This window comes from Opisthocomus hoazin, chromosome 19 (genome assembly GCF_030867145.1).
Source record: "Opisthocomus hoazin isolate bOpiHoa1 chromosome 19, bOpiHoa1.hap1, whole genome shotgun sequence".
Classification (NCBI taxonomy): domain Eukaryota; kingdom Metazoa; phylum Chordata; class Aves; order Opisthocomiformes; family Opisthocomidae; genus Opisthocomus; species Opisthocomus hoazin.
Window position 1 is genome coordinate 5,284,477 of NC_134432.1, and position 14,610 is coordinate 5,299,086.

At 60.1% G+C, this 14,610-nt stretch overlaps 1 protein-coding gene across 6 annotated transcripts; it reads right to left on the bottom strand.

Annotated features, from left to right (window-relative positions):
• Positions 1 to 187: 187 nt before the first annotated feature.
• TOR4A (torsin family 4 member A) lies at positions 188 to 14,542 on the bottom strand. Of its 6 annotated transcripts, XM_075439835.1 has the most exons (4): positions 14,122 to 14,542; positions 13,721 to 13,845; positions 12,764 to 12,802; positions 188 to 3,052 (listed from the first exon to the last, which is right to left on the bottom strand). In XM_075439835.1, the coding sequence occupies exons 2-4, from the start codon at positions 13,770 to 13,772 to the stop codon at positions 1,446 to 1,448; spliced, it is 1,698 nt and encodes a 565-aa protein (XP_075295950.1). In that variant the 5' UTR covers positions 13,773 to 13,845; positions 14,122 to 14,542; the 3' UTR covers positions 188 to 1,445. The 6 variants fall into 6 exon arrangements, with proteins under 6 accessions (XP_075295950.1, XP_075295951.1, XP_075295948.1 ...); XM_075439836.1 differs by lacking the exon at positions 14,122 to 14,542 and having other exon boundaries at positions 13,721 to 13,852; XM_075439833.1 differs by lacking the exons at positions 12,764 to 12,802; positions 13,721 to 13,845; positions 14,122 to 14,542 and adding exons at positions 3,164 to 3,250; positions 7,126 to 7,320.
• Between the last annotated feature and the right edge of the window lie 68 nt (positions 14,543 to 14,610).

Here is a 14,610-nt window from a genome sequence, read left to right on the forward strand (position 1 = left end):
CACCCATGGCCCAGCACTGCTGGAAGAAAACGAGCCCTTCTCCATGTGAGGCGAGCCGACACAGGGGAGATGTGTGGGATGCTCTTAATCTCAGTCACTGGGGAACACGAGCACGGCAGCGCAGCTACATCTGTCCAGCAGAGAAATTTGGGACGTAAACCACATTTCAGTCGAATAAAGGAAATGTACTTTGAATGATTTTATTCAGGATAGTTTGGATTTATTCCTGACAATAGCTCTGGAAGAAGGAGTTTGTGACGGAAGTCTTTGGAGGCCAACAACTAGACAGAGGCAAATCAGACAACCAGTGCAAACATCCACAGGATTAGGTGTATGATCATTCACAGCAAATTGTAGAGGGGGATTTAGGCACAAAACCAAAACCTGAAAGAGCAATCTCATAAATACCTGCTCAGTTTGCCTCCTCAAAACAAGGACATGTGCTTTTCCCGAGGTGCTTCCAGGCAGCGTGCTCTCCCCGGGGTCTCGACGGCAAAGAACCTCTTCTGGAGCTCGCAGGGCTGGGAACAAGCCCGGGATTCCCACTGCCCTCGGCCCAGACAGCCCAAACTGTCTTTTCCAGTGTGTGTTGCTTAATATATGTCAGTTGCTATTTTGGGCTTTCTAGGTAATGAGCTGGTGAAGTGTATCCAGAAGCAAAAAGCAGAAGAGCTCTCAGGATGAGTTGCCACCCCCAGACCTGAAACAATCCGTCGGTTATTTCTGCGCTGGCTGGCGCAGCCAAGCAATCATCAAGACAAGCCCAAACAGACTCGCGGGGCAGGAAACTCACTGGAGGTGCCAAAGGTTAGCTCAGGTATGAGCTCAGAAGAGCAAGAACTCGGGAATGACTCCAAAAAGCAGTCTCTGGAGCACGTGGTCACGTAGGAGCTGGAGAAAGCAGAGCTCTGAGTACCCACGCATTTGGGGGATTGGAAGCCACAAATTCTCTCCTTTCTCCCAGGTGTCCAGCATGGCCTCTGCTCTGCACTTTGCCAGCCAGGACAAAGAAAAGCAAAGAGCTGGAGACTGTGAGCCTGGAGAAGGAGTGAGACATGGCTACGTGTACTGCAGGGACAGTAACCCAGTTAATATTTGCTCCTCCAGTTTATATCCCTCAGCGTCTGTTCTCATCTCACAACTCCTTAATGACAAAGTATCCCAAATGAGCATGTGAGGAACAAAGCATCTCGCCATTAATGGGAGGTTGCTTGGGCTTCATTGCCCATGCGTTATTCACAGAACATCAGGAATGAGTGAAGCATCTGGAGGAGAACAGAGACGGTGTTGCAGAGGAGTCGGGGCTGCTGTCTCTCTACCTTGACCAGGACAGAGTCAGTGCAGGCCTGAGAAAGGACACCTCGACCACAGCCTGCTGTAGCGTACTCCTCCATAAGCCCAGAATTTCGCAAATCCTGAGAGCAGGACTTGGCCTCTGCAGTAAATCACTGCAGCAGGTTGACTTTGGCCACAACCTGCTTGCAGCCCATCCTGGCGTACTGCTTCTCCCCTGTAGTGTAGTAACTAAGCTGACTCGCTAAATTTTCAATGTGCTGCTGGTCGGGATACAGCCCTTCCCTCCTCATCTCCTCTAGGAAGCAGTTTATGACGTGACTCTTCTCCAGAAGAACAAAGGGGATGATGTCCGCAGACTTCCAGAGAGGGTGGGCATCAATCAGTACAGGCTGGACAACGCCCAGCAGTTCTTCAGCTCCCCTTTGCTGATGCAGAAGCTCAGCAGATGCATTCTGGATAACAAACTTTGTTATTTCACCACCTCCTATGTTGCTTATTAAAATGTAGATGGCGTTGAGGAACTCATTGGTTTGATTGGGTTCAAAGAATCGGCTGAGAGTATCCAGCAGGACTGGGGACATGAGTTCAATCTCATCCAGAATAAACAACGGTATCTTCTCTTCTATTTCGGCTCTTGTGACCATGTCAGAAATCTTCTTAGACAAATCTATTTCACAAGTAAGGGGAGCCACCCCGCTGGGGCAGTGATGCATAACAAAGTACTGAAGCACGAAGTCATTGTCCATGACGGAACGAAAATGTTTGGCCAGCAGCCAGCCAACATGACTCTTCCCAACTCCTGTCGGGCCATTTAAAGAGATTACTAGAGGCTTGTTGTGTATGTGGGTAGCCAGATAGTCTTTCAGTAATTCCATAATACTTTCCACAGCAACCTTCTGCCCAAATACTTCCCGGTGCATTGTTTTCTCCAAACCATCTAGGTCGTATTTTTGGAGGTTATCATCCAGGTTCTCTATCGCATTGAGAATCTGGAAGAAGATAATGACAATGAGCAAGAGGAGGCAGCGTTTTGCCTTGCTCTTCTCCTCTGTTGGAAGGTATCTTTTTGTTTTGTCTGGATACAGGACTATCCTAGATTTCCTTCGATTCTTTTTCCGCCTGCATTTTTTCATCGCATACTCCTCCACAGATGTGTCAAAGGTGAAGTACTGGGAAGTTTCGAAGCTAGCCTGATTAAAGAAGGACATGGAAGGGCCGTACAGCCTAGGTCGGTTCAGGGAAAGCTGCCTTTGAAGTACCCTCGTATGGGCAAGATCTGAAGACTTTTCTCGAGGGAGCTCTAAATGCAGACGGCTTTTCTTTTGCACCCGGTATCGTCGCCGCAGGCGGATGATTGCCCGCAAGGGAGAAGAAATAGCAGACATTTTCTTTGAAGCAGCAGGGATTTCAGTATCTGGTACTTCTTCCCCATCGCTCTCATAGCAAGATGCCTCTCCCTTTGCATCACTCTCGGCACAGGGCATTTCCCCTTCCCCATCGCTGTCAGTCCTGGGCTTTTCTCTGTCCACACCGCTCTCAGCACAAGGTGCCTCTTCTTTTGTGTTGGTCTCAGCAGAGGGCATCTCTCCTTCTGCACTGCTCTCAGCACAGGACACGTGTCCTTCAGGATCGCCCTCCGCACAGGGCATCTGTCCTCCCAGATCCTCCACGGCAGAGGACGCTTCTCCATCCATCTCAGCGCAGGGCAGCTCTCCATCCATCTCCTCTGGTTCTTGCAGCCCATTCACATCATCTTCTTCATAAAAAGAAAAAGAAGAATTTAAAATCAACCTTTGTAAGATCAGGAAGTGACCAGTAACTGTCAAATCAGACAGATATCCCACTTCCTAATGGGCAGAACGATTACCTGCAGCAATATCGGCAATGGCGAGGTGGCAGGGAGAGACTTTCAGACGTAAGCTAACTTTCTGCAAGATGCTCTGGACGTGCAAAGCTACAGATGAAATTCAATGTAAATCAATGCAAACCAACGCATTTCACGAAATCAACCCTGCGCCCACATACAGAAGGAAAGCTCGGAGCTGGCTGGAGCCAGAGCCGGGGCTGTGCTACGCACTGCCACGAGCGAGGGGCAGGACCCTGGGCAGACAGACCCCTGCTCCGAGCCAGAGCTGCCCAGCCCTATTTCCTTACAGCTGCTAAATTGAAGCCCGACACGAAACCACACCTCTGCGCCAGCATACGCAGGCACGCGCACACACCCCTGTAGCAAACAGTCACCCATGCGCCGCGGAGACCCGTCGGACCCGCTGTGGAAACACCGCGCTGCGCAGGCTGTGGGGACACGGCATCTCCCTGGGCGCGGATTTTTCCTGTCTGTGCTGACGGGAATGGCAGCAGGGCAGGGAGAGGAGGCGAGGGCAGCGTCTGGCCAGCACCCTCGGACACAGCTCCCCGGACTGCCCCGGGACAGGGAGGGCACAGACGGGCTGCAGAGAACCGACGTGGTTGTGACTAAGCCCACCAGCACCACATGGCTGTGGGGAGAGGAGCGGGGCCGCCCCACAGCACCCCGACCCTCCTACCCCCACGGCCCTTCCCTGCCCCATGTGCCCGCAGACTCGCACCCCTGGACGCGCGGCGGCCGCTGTGTCCTTCCTACACGAGACCCTGGAGCCGCGCGGGAGAGCGCAGGGACGTGAGCATCCCTGGGAATAACGGCCTGTGCGGAGAATGCGTGGGCAAACCCCGGCCAGCGAACGAGGAGGAAGCGGAGAGGCCGTGCTCCGGCAGCGGGACGTGACGACGAGAGGCACGGACCCGATGGGGAAAACAGCTCTCCAGGCCGGAACGCGGCCACGCAGCAGGACCCCGCACGCGACCACCTCCACGTGCCGCAGCGCTGGGGACGGCTGCGTCCCTGCCCGGCACAAAGCCTGCGGCGGCAGAAGCTGTGTCACGGTGGGAGGGCATTTCCCCGCTGCCTCCAGACCGCAGCAGCGCTGACGCCAGGCACGGTTTGCTGCCGTGACATTGCCAGCCCCGAGAGCAGGAAGCAGCACGGGCAGGGCGAGGAAAGCCGCTTTCCTCGGCTGCTGGGGGGGAAAAAAAAAAAATCAACCCCAGGTTTTGCCAAAAGCACCACGTCTCCGGGGAGGAGGAGGTCCCTGAAGGGTTTGTTATTAACTTGCTTCAGCTCAGCAGGAAGTTACCAACCTGCTAATTGTCACGCTCCGGCGGAGGCTGCGCTTCCCCCACCGCGGGGCTGACGCAGGCGGCCGGCCGCCGGCACGCAGCGAGCTGGGAAACGCTCCCGGCCACCTCCTCGCTTCAGCCGGCTCCTTTCCCGGCTCCCCCGAAACGCCGGGACATGCCGAGCGAAGCCTTCGCCCCTGCCCCGGGGACAAGGCGATTTCTGGACTGCGTGCCGGCAGTGGGAACCGAGCTGGGGCGAGCGACAAGGGGCAATGGGCACAAACTGAGGCACAGGAAGTTCCATCTGAACATGAGGAACAACTTCTTCCCTCTGAGGGTGACGGAGCCCTGGAACAGGCTGCCCAGGGAGGTTGTGGAGTCTCCTTCTCTGGAGATATTCAAGACCCGCCTGGACAAGGTCCTGTGCAGCCTGCTCTGGGTGACCCTGCTTCAGCAGGAGGGTTGGACTGGGTGACCCACAGACGTCCCTTCCAACCCCTACTATTCTGTGATTCTGAGCGACCCCTCCAGTGCCCATCGCTGGACGAGCTATTGCCATGCACCAATTAACCTAGAGTGCTAACTGCTGACCATACCTGTGCCCAGAGCAAAACCAGTTGGAAGAGATTCCTGCAAGTGGACGAAGCACCGGGCAGGAGGGCTGGGGGCTGTCACCACCCAGAATGCCACTGCCCGGGATGCCACCATCTGGATGCCACCACCCGGGATGCCGCCAGGGACCCTGGGCTGTCCCCACACCGCCCTGGGGTCACATCATTGCTCGTCCCCATCTCACACGCTTCGCCTTGCTCACACAATGCCTGAAGGTCCCCACCAGGACGGCTGTCCCCAAGGCTGCTGGGGAGCAGCCCCCGCAGCACAGCCCAGCACAGGCCATGTCCCCAGGGAGCAGGGACACAGCAGAGCTCGGCCTGGGGCCAGCACAGCCCTCCGGGACACAACGCCTGTTGACCCCAACCCGCGGCGCAGCTTCCTCAGCCCCAGCCCGCACAGGGGTAGAGGGGGTCGGTCAAACACCAGGGAGAAGCTGCAGGAGTTTACGGGAAAAGCTTGAGGGAGCAGATGGATGCCGGCAGGGAAAACCAAGACATCCCAAACCCTCCCCACGGATGCTGCCGGCGTGCAGCAGCGTGCTGTCCCACCCTGCCCCTGGCCGAAGCACGAAGCGGTTCAGCTCCTCGAAGCCGAAGCTCCTACCACTGCTGTGTCCACACAGGGAGCCTGCGAGGCTGAGGGAAAATGGTGAGGACTGAGGGCGTGTTGGCCAGGAGATGCTCCCGATCCTCTTTCCCTACAGCTGAGAGCCCAAACAGCACATCTGTCCCACCGGCACGGGATGCCCAACCCTCCAGAGGAGCCGAGCGAGGCAGGGTGGAGGGACCAAATCCCATCCTCAGCAAGAAATCTGTCCAGTCATGCACATAATAACCCTGTTAATGGCATGACTCAGATCCTAATACTTGCTGTTATTTATACAGGGCTTGAACCTTTGTGGGAGCAGCCCCCACTTGCTCAACGTCGCGGCTGGCAGCTCTGCCAGGACAGCGGCACTGCCAGCCTGCCGAGATGCGCTTTCAGCAACCCAATCAGTTATTTGATGAAAACGATAGGAAAAGGAGCTGGCAATGAAGTCCGCAGCGTCACAAGCGCTCGTCTAAACACCGTTAGCCCCTGCTCTGCGCCGAGCCCGGCTGCACAGCGGGGAGATGTGCACCCAGCTCTTGGAACCGCTCCTCCAGCTCTTCCCCCAACATTTGCATCTGTGTGTCACCCTGCTCCTGCCAAAACAAGGCTTCCACAGCAGACAAGCCTGCGTGGGCAGCTGGAGGTGGCCAGGGCGTGGGGGGGGGGGGAGGGGGACTGACTCCGGGCAGACGGCGTTTGCGGGTAGGAACTGCCTGTTTCGCTGGAGACGTCGGCCTGACGGAGAAACGCGGCTCCAGCTCAAGCGCTGAATCATGAGAGCGGCATCGCAGGGGAGGGAGCTGCACCCCGGCTTCGGGCTCTTCGGGTTAGCAAAGCTGCTGGGAAAAGGACCCAGCTGGAAAATCCCAAAGGCTGATCCTGCCGGCTGAAAGCCCACCCCTCTGTCCCAAACGGAGCATTTCTGGGGGGAAAAGCGGAGAAAAACAGCCCCTTGCAGCGGCGGGCACGGATCGCAGGGTGTCGGAGCGGACACCCTGGGTCGTGGCAGAGGCCAGCACGGCCCCGGCCCCCCCGCGCAGCTCCCCGGGGCCAGCGCTCGGACACGAGCTGAGAAACGGCGTTTGCTTCGCGGCTGGAGCTCGGGGCGTGCAGGGGCTCCGAAAACACCGCGCGGCGGTGACAGGGCAACGCAAACCCACCCGCACCGCCCCGAAAGCTCGCGTGCCACCAAACCCCACCGCTCCCGCTCAAGGTTTTTACTGAGCCCCAAAGACCAGGACTGAGGGGAAGGGCAGCGAGCAGAGGTGATGAGCCTGGAGCATCCGAAGCCGACGCAAGCAGGAGGGTTCCCACAAAGCCAGGGTGGTTTTTGGTGGAAAGGGGCCATTGGGGATGAGCAGGAGGCGGCGGTGGGGATGGAGCTGGATGTGGCCGTGGCCGAGGGGTGCCCGGTGACCCCTCACGGGGTGGGGAGTGGGACGGGGGAGCCGGACCAAGCGCAGTTACCCACAGCGTTTCCCTCGGGGCCGGCTGCCGGCGCTCCCCTTCGGCCACCAAGCCTGGCCGCTGGCCTCGGACGGGCCGGCTGCTCCTCCGCCGCCTTCTCTCTCATCCGTACAAAAACCCGACCGCAGAGAGGAAATGGCGAGGAGGAGTGGCCCGTGGCGGCACTTCCTTCTCCCCACACCAGCCGGTTTTCTCTCCCCCCTCTCGCCCTCCTCGGCGGCTGCCGTCACGGCGGCGTCGTGAGAAGGAACACGAATGCTGGGCGGCCGCGGCGGGACGGGGCCGCGGGATGAGCTCATCGCCCGCGCGGCCTCGAAAGCCCCGAGATTGGGCAAAACATCCCCACCCCCGGGGGTGTAATTAGCCCAGAGCCCGTCACCGGTAAAGGTCAACGCGGTGATGCTGCGAAGAGAAGTCACCGGGGCTGACCCCAAGCCAGTGCAGCTCGGTGACGAGGCTTCTCCCTAGCAGGGAAAACAGGGAGAGTGAAAACGGACTGAACGTGGGGAAAAAATAAATAGCGAGTCTGGAAAAAACCAGCAAGTCCAGCGTGGTTGATGTGTCCGTCCCCGGGCTTCTGCTCCGCTGCCCCAGCCCTGCTGAGGGTTTTGGCCCCTTCGCAGACCCCCGTGGCAGAGGGACGTGGCCACGGCCGGGCCAGGCTGCGCGGCCGCTGCGGGACCGACCCCCGGGAGAGACGGTGCGGGCACCCTGCGCCCTCGCTGCACAAAAACACCCCAGGGAACAAACCGCTTCTCACCTCGGCTGCATTACGGGACAGAAGGAAGCAGCGGGGTTTCTTCCGCGCCCGCCAGTGCCCCGGCTCATCACGGCGGCTCCTCCTCGCCTGCACCCACAGCTCAACCCACCCCAGCACCCCCCTGCCCCTCACTGCGCTCGCAGAACCCCGCCGAGGCTTTTCCCTGAAAACCAAGCCCATTTGGGAAAGCCGGAGCAGCCCCAAAGCAACCCTTCTTGCCAGCCCATCGCCTATTTTTGGATAAAATCCCATCTAGAACCTGCTCCCTGCAAAAGTGGCTGCCCAGGGCCAAAATTGGGGGGGGGGGGTGGGGGGAAGCCCCCCAGTTTGGGGCGTTCTGGAGCATCACAGTGCAGACCCCACCCTGGCTCGATGCACATGGAGGTCCCCACGTCTCCCTGGGGAGGGGATACTCTGAGCAGGGTCCCCCAGCCCGGACCCGCAAAGCCTCCCCGACCCTGTGCCGGGCGGCAGACGTGCCTCCGCCGCGGCCGGGGGGATTTGCCTAACAAATCCTTGCAAACGTGGGGATTTCTGTGTCACGAAGGCGCAGGAGCTCAGCCGGAGGGCGGCCCACAGAGCAGCCGGGAGCGGCTCTCGGGATCGGGAAGCCCAGCAGGGCTGACCCTGGCCACCGTCCCCTCCGGAGGAGCCTGGGCAGGCATTTCGGGAGCAGCCGTGAAAAAGAGAGGCTTTTCTGGCCAGTTCAGGTTTTCGCAAGGGAAGAGCTTCCCCCAAGCAGCATGGCTGAACACCATTAAAAAAATAAAAGCAATGCCCCACCAAAGCCCTCAAAGCAGCAACTGGAGGAGCAAGAAGCTCCCAGCCACCACCCGAGGGCTGTGAGCAAACCTCAACAGCCCAGAAGAAACACATTGCCGTAACTGGGCAGGATCCGGAGCCGTAACTGGGCAGGAGCACGAGCCGTAACTGGGCAGGATCCGGAGCCGTAACTGGGCAGGATCCGGAGCCGTAACTGGGCAGGATCCGGAGCCGTCCCCAGCACCCCGGGGCCGCAGGAACCCTCCGGAAGGCAGCAGCAAACCAAGGGTGGGTGGCAGCCGGGCTGGTGCAGCGGGGTTTCCAAACCCTCCCAAGCTGCAAGGACAGGGAGAGGTGCCAGGAGCCACGGCCAGAGCAGAGGGTAACGAGCTCCCAGTTACAGCGGGGACACGGGACCGACCTACATGGGACCTTGCGGCGCTGGGGGAGCTCAATGGCACCTGGGGATGGGGACAGGAGCGGGGCAGCGGGGCCAGCACCAGCCCTGCCCGATGTGGGGGGACACACACGGCCATGGGGTGCCTGGGTGGGTGACGGGGCGATGCCGGGCTGGCACGTGCAGCTGGGGACACGGTGCCGGTGTCACCACCAACCAGCCTCCAGAACCGTCAGCTCGGTCTGCAGTGGCCACCAAAGCAGCCGGGGGAGTGCCCGGGGGGAGCGGGAGGACTGGGCACCACAAGGGTCCCACGCGCGGACGTCCCTCCACCATGGTGGGGACACAGGGCACAGGACCCTGGAACCAGCCCCTGCTCACGTTCCCGGCCAACATCTCACCTCATGCTGCGGCTGCCCCTGCCACGGCCCTGGTGTGGGGACTGCAGGGACCACCAGCACCCCAAAGCGGGGTGGCATGGGGAGGGGGGGCACATGCAGGACCTGGGGCAATATGCAGCTGGGGGGGCTGTATGTGGGAGGCAACGTGGTGGGGTGGGGGCTGTCCTGCCCCCCGTGTGCCTGCCACTGCCGAGCCCGGGCCCCCCCAGCCAGGCCCCCCACGGGGAGGAAGCGGTGAGGAGCAGCCGCAAGCACCACGGCCCTTCCTGCAGAGCCACGGACGCAAACCCCGCGCCAACATGGCCTCTCGCAGGGCTCTGCCCGGCCACCGGCACCGCGCGGGAGAAGGGGCGAGAGAGCCCCGGGGCCGGGGACACGCCGACCTCCCCGCCGAGACCGGGCTACCAGTCACTGACCGGCACCCACCGGTCTGGGTACCCACGGGTGATGGGCACCCCCTGATTTTGGTACCCACCCGAAAGCGCTGCTGGACGGCGGGGTGGCTGCGTGGCCCCTCGCTGCCGGCCACCGGCTTGCACCACGATTTTAGCTTTTTCCTGCAGTTTTTGGCATGGCGCCTTGCCCAGTCAAAACATCTCCGGGGCTGCTGAGCAGCGGTGGCATCCCGGACGCGTGGAAACGTCCCCAGCCCCCCTGCTCCCCCGGGAAGCCAGAATAAGGGGAACGAAGCCCCCGGGGCCAGCAGGTCCCTTTGGGGGGGCTGTGGGCACCCAGAGCGGGTCCAGGGCGATCCCCAGCAGCGCTGGGACAGGGGGGTCCTGTACCCACAGCACTGGCCTCCCATGGAAAAACTCTGCAAAAAGGGGGGAAATTGGCCAAAAAGAAGCTAAAGGCTGGGCAAGTCGTGGGCTTGGAGCCGCCGGGAAAACGCAAGGTCAGAAACGCGCCCCGTGGACGCAGCGCCCGGAGCCGGCAGGAGCAGGCGGGGAGCCCCGAAACAGAAAGCGAGAGCCGGGAAATAGCACGGGGCGGGGATACAGAAACCCCCGAGCAGCCCCGCGGGCCCTGACCTCGGAGCCGGCCCCAAAAAGGGAAGAATGAAAATATAGAACAAAATAACCCGCTCGGCGGCGGGCAGCGGCGTCCTCGGCGTCGGGCGCAGGACCCGGCCCCGCGGGGTCCCTTCCACACCCAGAGGTCCCTTTCTCCGAGCATCGCGCTGCCCTCTCCGCGGCGTGACCACCCTCCCCCAGCTCCGCAGCCGCGTTTGCAACGGCTGGGGCTGCTGGGTGGCTTTTTTTTTTTTCCCCCCCTTTACACCACTCACCTTAGCTTGATCCGCCCTGGATTTCCGCTGCTGCTCCAGCCCCTCGCTTCCCCGGGGTCCCTCCGCGCCGTCAGCCCTCCGGCATCCCAAACCCGGCGTATTGGCACACCGCAGCGAGCTCGGCGTCACACCAGCAGCAGATCAGCCACTCCCTGGGCAGGATGCGGCCCCGGGGCCGCCGAGCCGGACCCCGCACTCTTCCCAATCTCACTCTTAGCAAAAATTTCCAGCCTTCGTAAGCAGCCCCGTTTTAACACGTCCCGAGTAACCCAAACAGTTTATCTGTGGGCCGGGGACCATCCCTTGTAGGGACATCGCATCCTGCCTGGCTTATCGCGGCCCCGCTAAACAGTTTATAAATAGACGAAGGTAAATGAGGGCGATTGCTCTTTCTGCAGGAAAGCAAGGATTTTTATCTAATTTCTTTTTTTAAAGCCACTCAAGGAGCACCAGTGCAGACGACCTCTCCTAAAACACAGTTTAAATCCGCTGCTTCTTTCTCCTCCAGCTGAGCTCCATCCCCACCTCACTGAGACAATGAGGAAAAAAAGGGAAAAACCAAAGAAAAATGGGTTTGGCAGCTTCACCCCCTCACGTGCCGGCCTTGGCGGCGGCACGGGGCTACCAAGAAGGTCGCAGTCGGCACCAGCTGGGCTCCGCGCCAGGGCACACCGGGGTGGGTGCCGGGGCGGCAAGGGGAGAGGGCAGGGACCAGCGGCATGCGCTGCTGCGGGCGGAGGCTGCGGGGTCACACCGCTTTGTACGTGGGGCAAAAAAGCAGAAAACTGGGGGAAACAATGGAAAATTTGGGAAATAATTTGGAAAAGATGGAGAGCAGCGAGGGCCCGCAGCTGCTCCTCCTGCCGCGGGCGGGACGGTCACCCACGCAGCGTCCTCCCATCAGCGTCCCCCCGACGCCATCCGTATCGACCCGTTTCACAAGGGCCCACGACAGAAAATCACCGTAACGCGTTCCTGCGTCGCGAGCATCTGCAGAAAGGGTTTATATGGTGCCACGAGGGCATCAGTAAGACACCTCAGAGGAACTGAAGCCATCTCCAAGCATCTAAGGAGCAAAGAAATGGGATTTTACACGCACTTTCAAGCTATATATATTTTTTTCTTTCTTTCCTCTAAAAGTGGAAGTAATTCGCAGAGGCGAGGGTCCGGGGATGGGACTTCGCCTTCTCAGCAGACGCAGCTCTGGCCTGAAGCAACATGGCTGCCCGGGAAACAGCGCAGGGAAGAGCCCAAAGCCCTTTCCCCCCACCCCAGCTTCCTCTGTTCAGGCTGAAAAATTGCATTTCCAGCTTGTTTCGATTAGTTTTAAGACTTTTACATTCCCTAATAGCTGAAGCGCTCATTAAACCCGAGTTTTTCCTGCCGTAACACTTTGTAAAGGCCACACAACAGCTCCGTCGCGCTGGGACCTCCCGCGGGGACAGGAGCAACTCCGGGTCCCCTCGGGACGGACAAACCCATCACCCCCCAGGGCCCATCCCGTGGGGCAGCCTCAGGGCAGCTGGGACAAGTCGGGGCAGGAAGGATGTTCGTCCCATACCCTTCCCGGCCCCGACCTCCACGGCTTGGGGAGGGCTGGATGCCCTCAAAAGGCTGCCGGGACGGGGTACGGCCAGGGCACGCTCGCCGCCCTGCAGCCTTGGGGAGAGAGGAAGCACCGCGGGAGGAATACACCCACCTGCACCCACACAGAAATAAACACCGATTTTTGCATCTCTACATTTTTTGCATCTGTAAGCAGAGCAGAACCAGCCAGCGCCCTGGACTCACTCGCAGCCGCGTTCCCTGCCCCAGCAGCCAGCCCGGGCTCCATCGGTGGCCGGGGACACGCCAGCAGCCCCGCTGCAAGCTGGCACTTTCTTTGATCTCAGAAGATCAAACAGAGACGTCTCCCCGCCCCGTCGCGGCGTGCCCAGACGTTCGACCATGGGACGTGCCGTGGCACAGCCCAGGCAGCTCCGGCTCCCGCAGCCGGCAGACACCGACCCCGCCGCCCCGCAGCTGCCTACCTTTCCGGATGCTTCCGTCTGCTCCAACAGTTTTCTTGCCTGAAAAAAACAAACCAAACCGAAATGAAATAAAAGGAGCGGTGAAATGCGGCCCTGGGGCTCTGCACCTGCAGGGATGTCGGCACCTTGCTCCTCTTGCCCTCCCGGAGCATGTGGGGTTTGGATGGGGCCCAGGCACTTGTGGGCTGCTTTGATTTATTCAGTGGCGGGTGAGCGTCCGAGCAAGAGCTGAGCAAGGGTCTGAGGAGCTGAGCAGCCTCGGAGGGACTGGGGAGAAGTCCCCCGGAGGTGTTTGCTGCAAGGGAGGTCCCTGTCCCCCAAACCAGGGAGGGGAACCCACCAGGACCTGCTGGAGGAGCACTGAGCGCAGCGGAGGCCGCTGCCCGGGGTCAGACCGGCTGCGCTTCGACAAGGTTTTGTGTCTCGTGCCCTCGACACGTGGGTCCCCGGCACGGCTCCCAGGGATGCCCCCAGCCACATCCCAGGCTGGGCGCAGTGATGACGAGGCCAGCGCCGTGTCCTGGCCACCCCGTCCAACCCCAGGTGACAACAGAGCCCGCTGGGTGCCCTGCCAGGGTCTGCGTTGGGCATGGCTTCCCTCCTTGCCTGCTGTCATTTGGGGTAAGCTCATCTCTCTCGGCTTTACCTGGAGTAACATCCGACACGTTCAGAGACGGGGTTTGTTCAGTTACTAACAATGTCCCTACAGCACAAGGAACGTTTTAAGCTCCCCAACAGATGACGCCAGCCGGCTCCTCGTGCCACACCACCCCCAGCCCGGAGTGCAGTGCCACGGGGAAACACGAACACGTGCTCTCACCCGCAGAGAAAAACCCATCAACGTGCCCAAGCGGGAGGGTGCCCGCAGTGTGGGGCTTCTGGGCCTTTAGGCACCGAAAAACAAGGTTAAATGGTAAATATGGGTTGTGTTCTACGGCCCACAAACCTCTCACGCACCTGGGCGCGCAGCCAGCGCTGCTCCAGCGTTTTCAGCACGGCCCTTTGGCATCTCAGTTTCAGCTGCCACGGTGCCCACAGGCTGGGCCAGAAGATTCAGCAGAGGAGGGGAAAGACGCCTTGTGCTGTGGAAACTTGTTCTTTGCTTCACAGATCGCAAATCTTTAATAAAAGCCACATTTCCCCCGCATATTCCTCCCGATGAGCAAAACCCACCCAGCAAGCAGGACTGAGGAACCCTGCACGCTACGAAGTGGAGACTGAACACAACCCTGAAACCCATTTCCCTGATCTTGCACCCAGGGCGGGGGCACAACGTGCAACCAGGAGAGCTCAGGGACCATCCCACCCAGCTGCTCTCGGCGGTGCCAGCACCTCTGAAGCACACAGGGATGACGCACCCCAAGGGCAGCAGCCACGGTGCTGGGAGGGAGACGTGTATTTCTGCCAGAAGAACGCAATCCCACCGGTGCCTGGGTACTCCACTCACTTCTCCTCCAGGACTGAACAGCTTGCCCTGAAAAACTACTACGCCTCATCCATCTACAGCATTCTTTATCCCGCAACAAAATTATTCCACACAATTTAAGAGTCCCAGACAAGGGTAAGCAGACCCTGGAGCCTTCCTCCCACATAAGCCAAAGCAGACAGCATGAACACTTGCTTTGGGGCAGGGTCCTGCTCAGCGCAGCCAGCTCCAGACGCCGCGTTCGCCACACAGAGAGACCCAGACAGCAACGGGAGCCAAGAGCCCCCCTCCCAAAACCTCCCAGGGCCGCAGAGGGAGACCCAGCGCACGGGAGATGGTGCCCCGCAGACTGGCGAGCTTCCTGCCCGCCCGCAGCGCGGGAAGGCTGATGCCAAGAGCGCTCTGCCCAGAGGAAAGCAAA

Excerpts from the sequence above, each read along its gene's own strand:
- TOR4A (XM_075439833.1), bottom strand. The coding sequence starts at position 7,231 with ATGAGAGAGAAGGCGGCGGAGGAGCAGCCGGCCCGTCCGAGGCCAGCG. Across the intron at positions 3,251-7,125 it reads CCCCGAGGGAAACGCTGTGG|CTTTGCACGTCCAGAGCATC; the intron begins GTAACTGCGCTT and ends TTTCATCTGTAG. Across the intron at positions 3,053-3,163 it reads CATTGCCGATATTGCTGCAG|AAGATGATGTGAATGGGCTG; the intron begins GTAATCGTTCTG and ends CTTTTTATGAAG.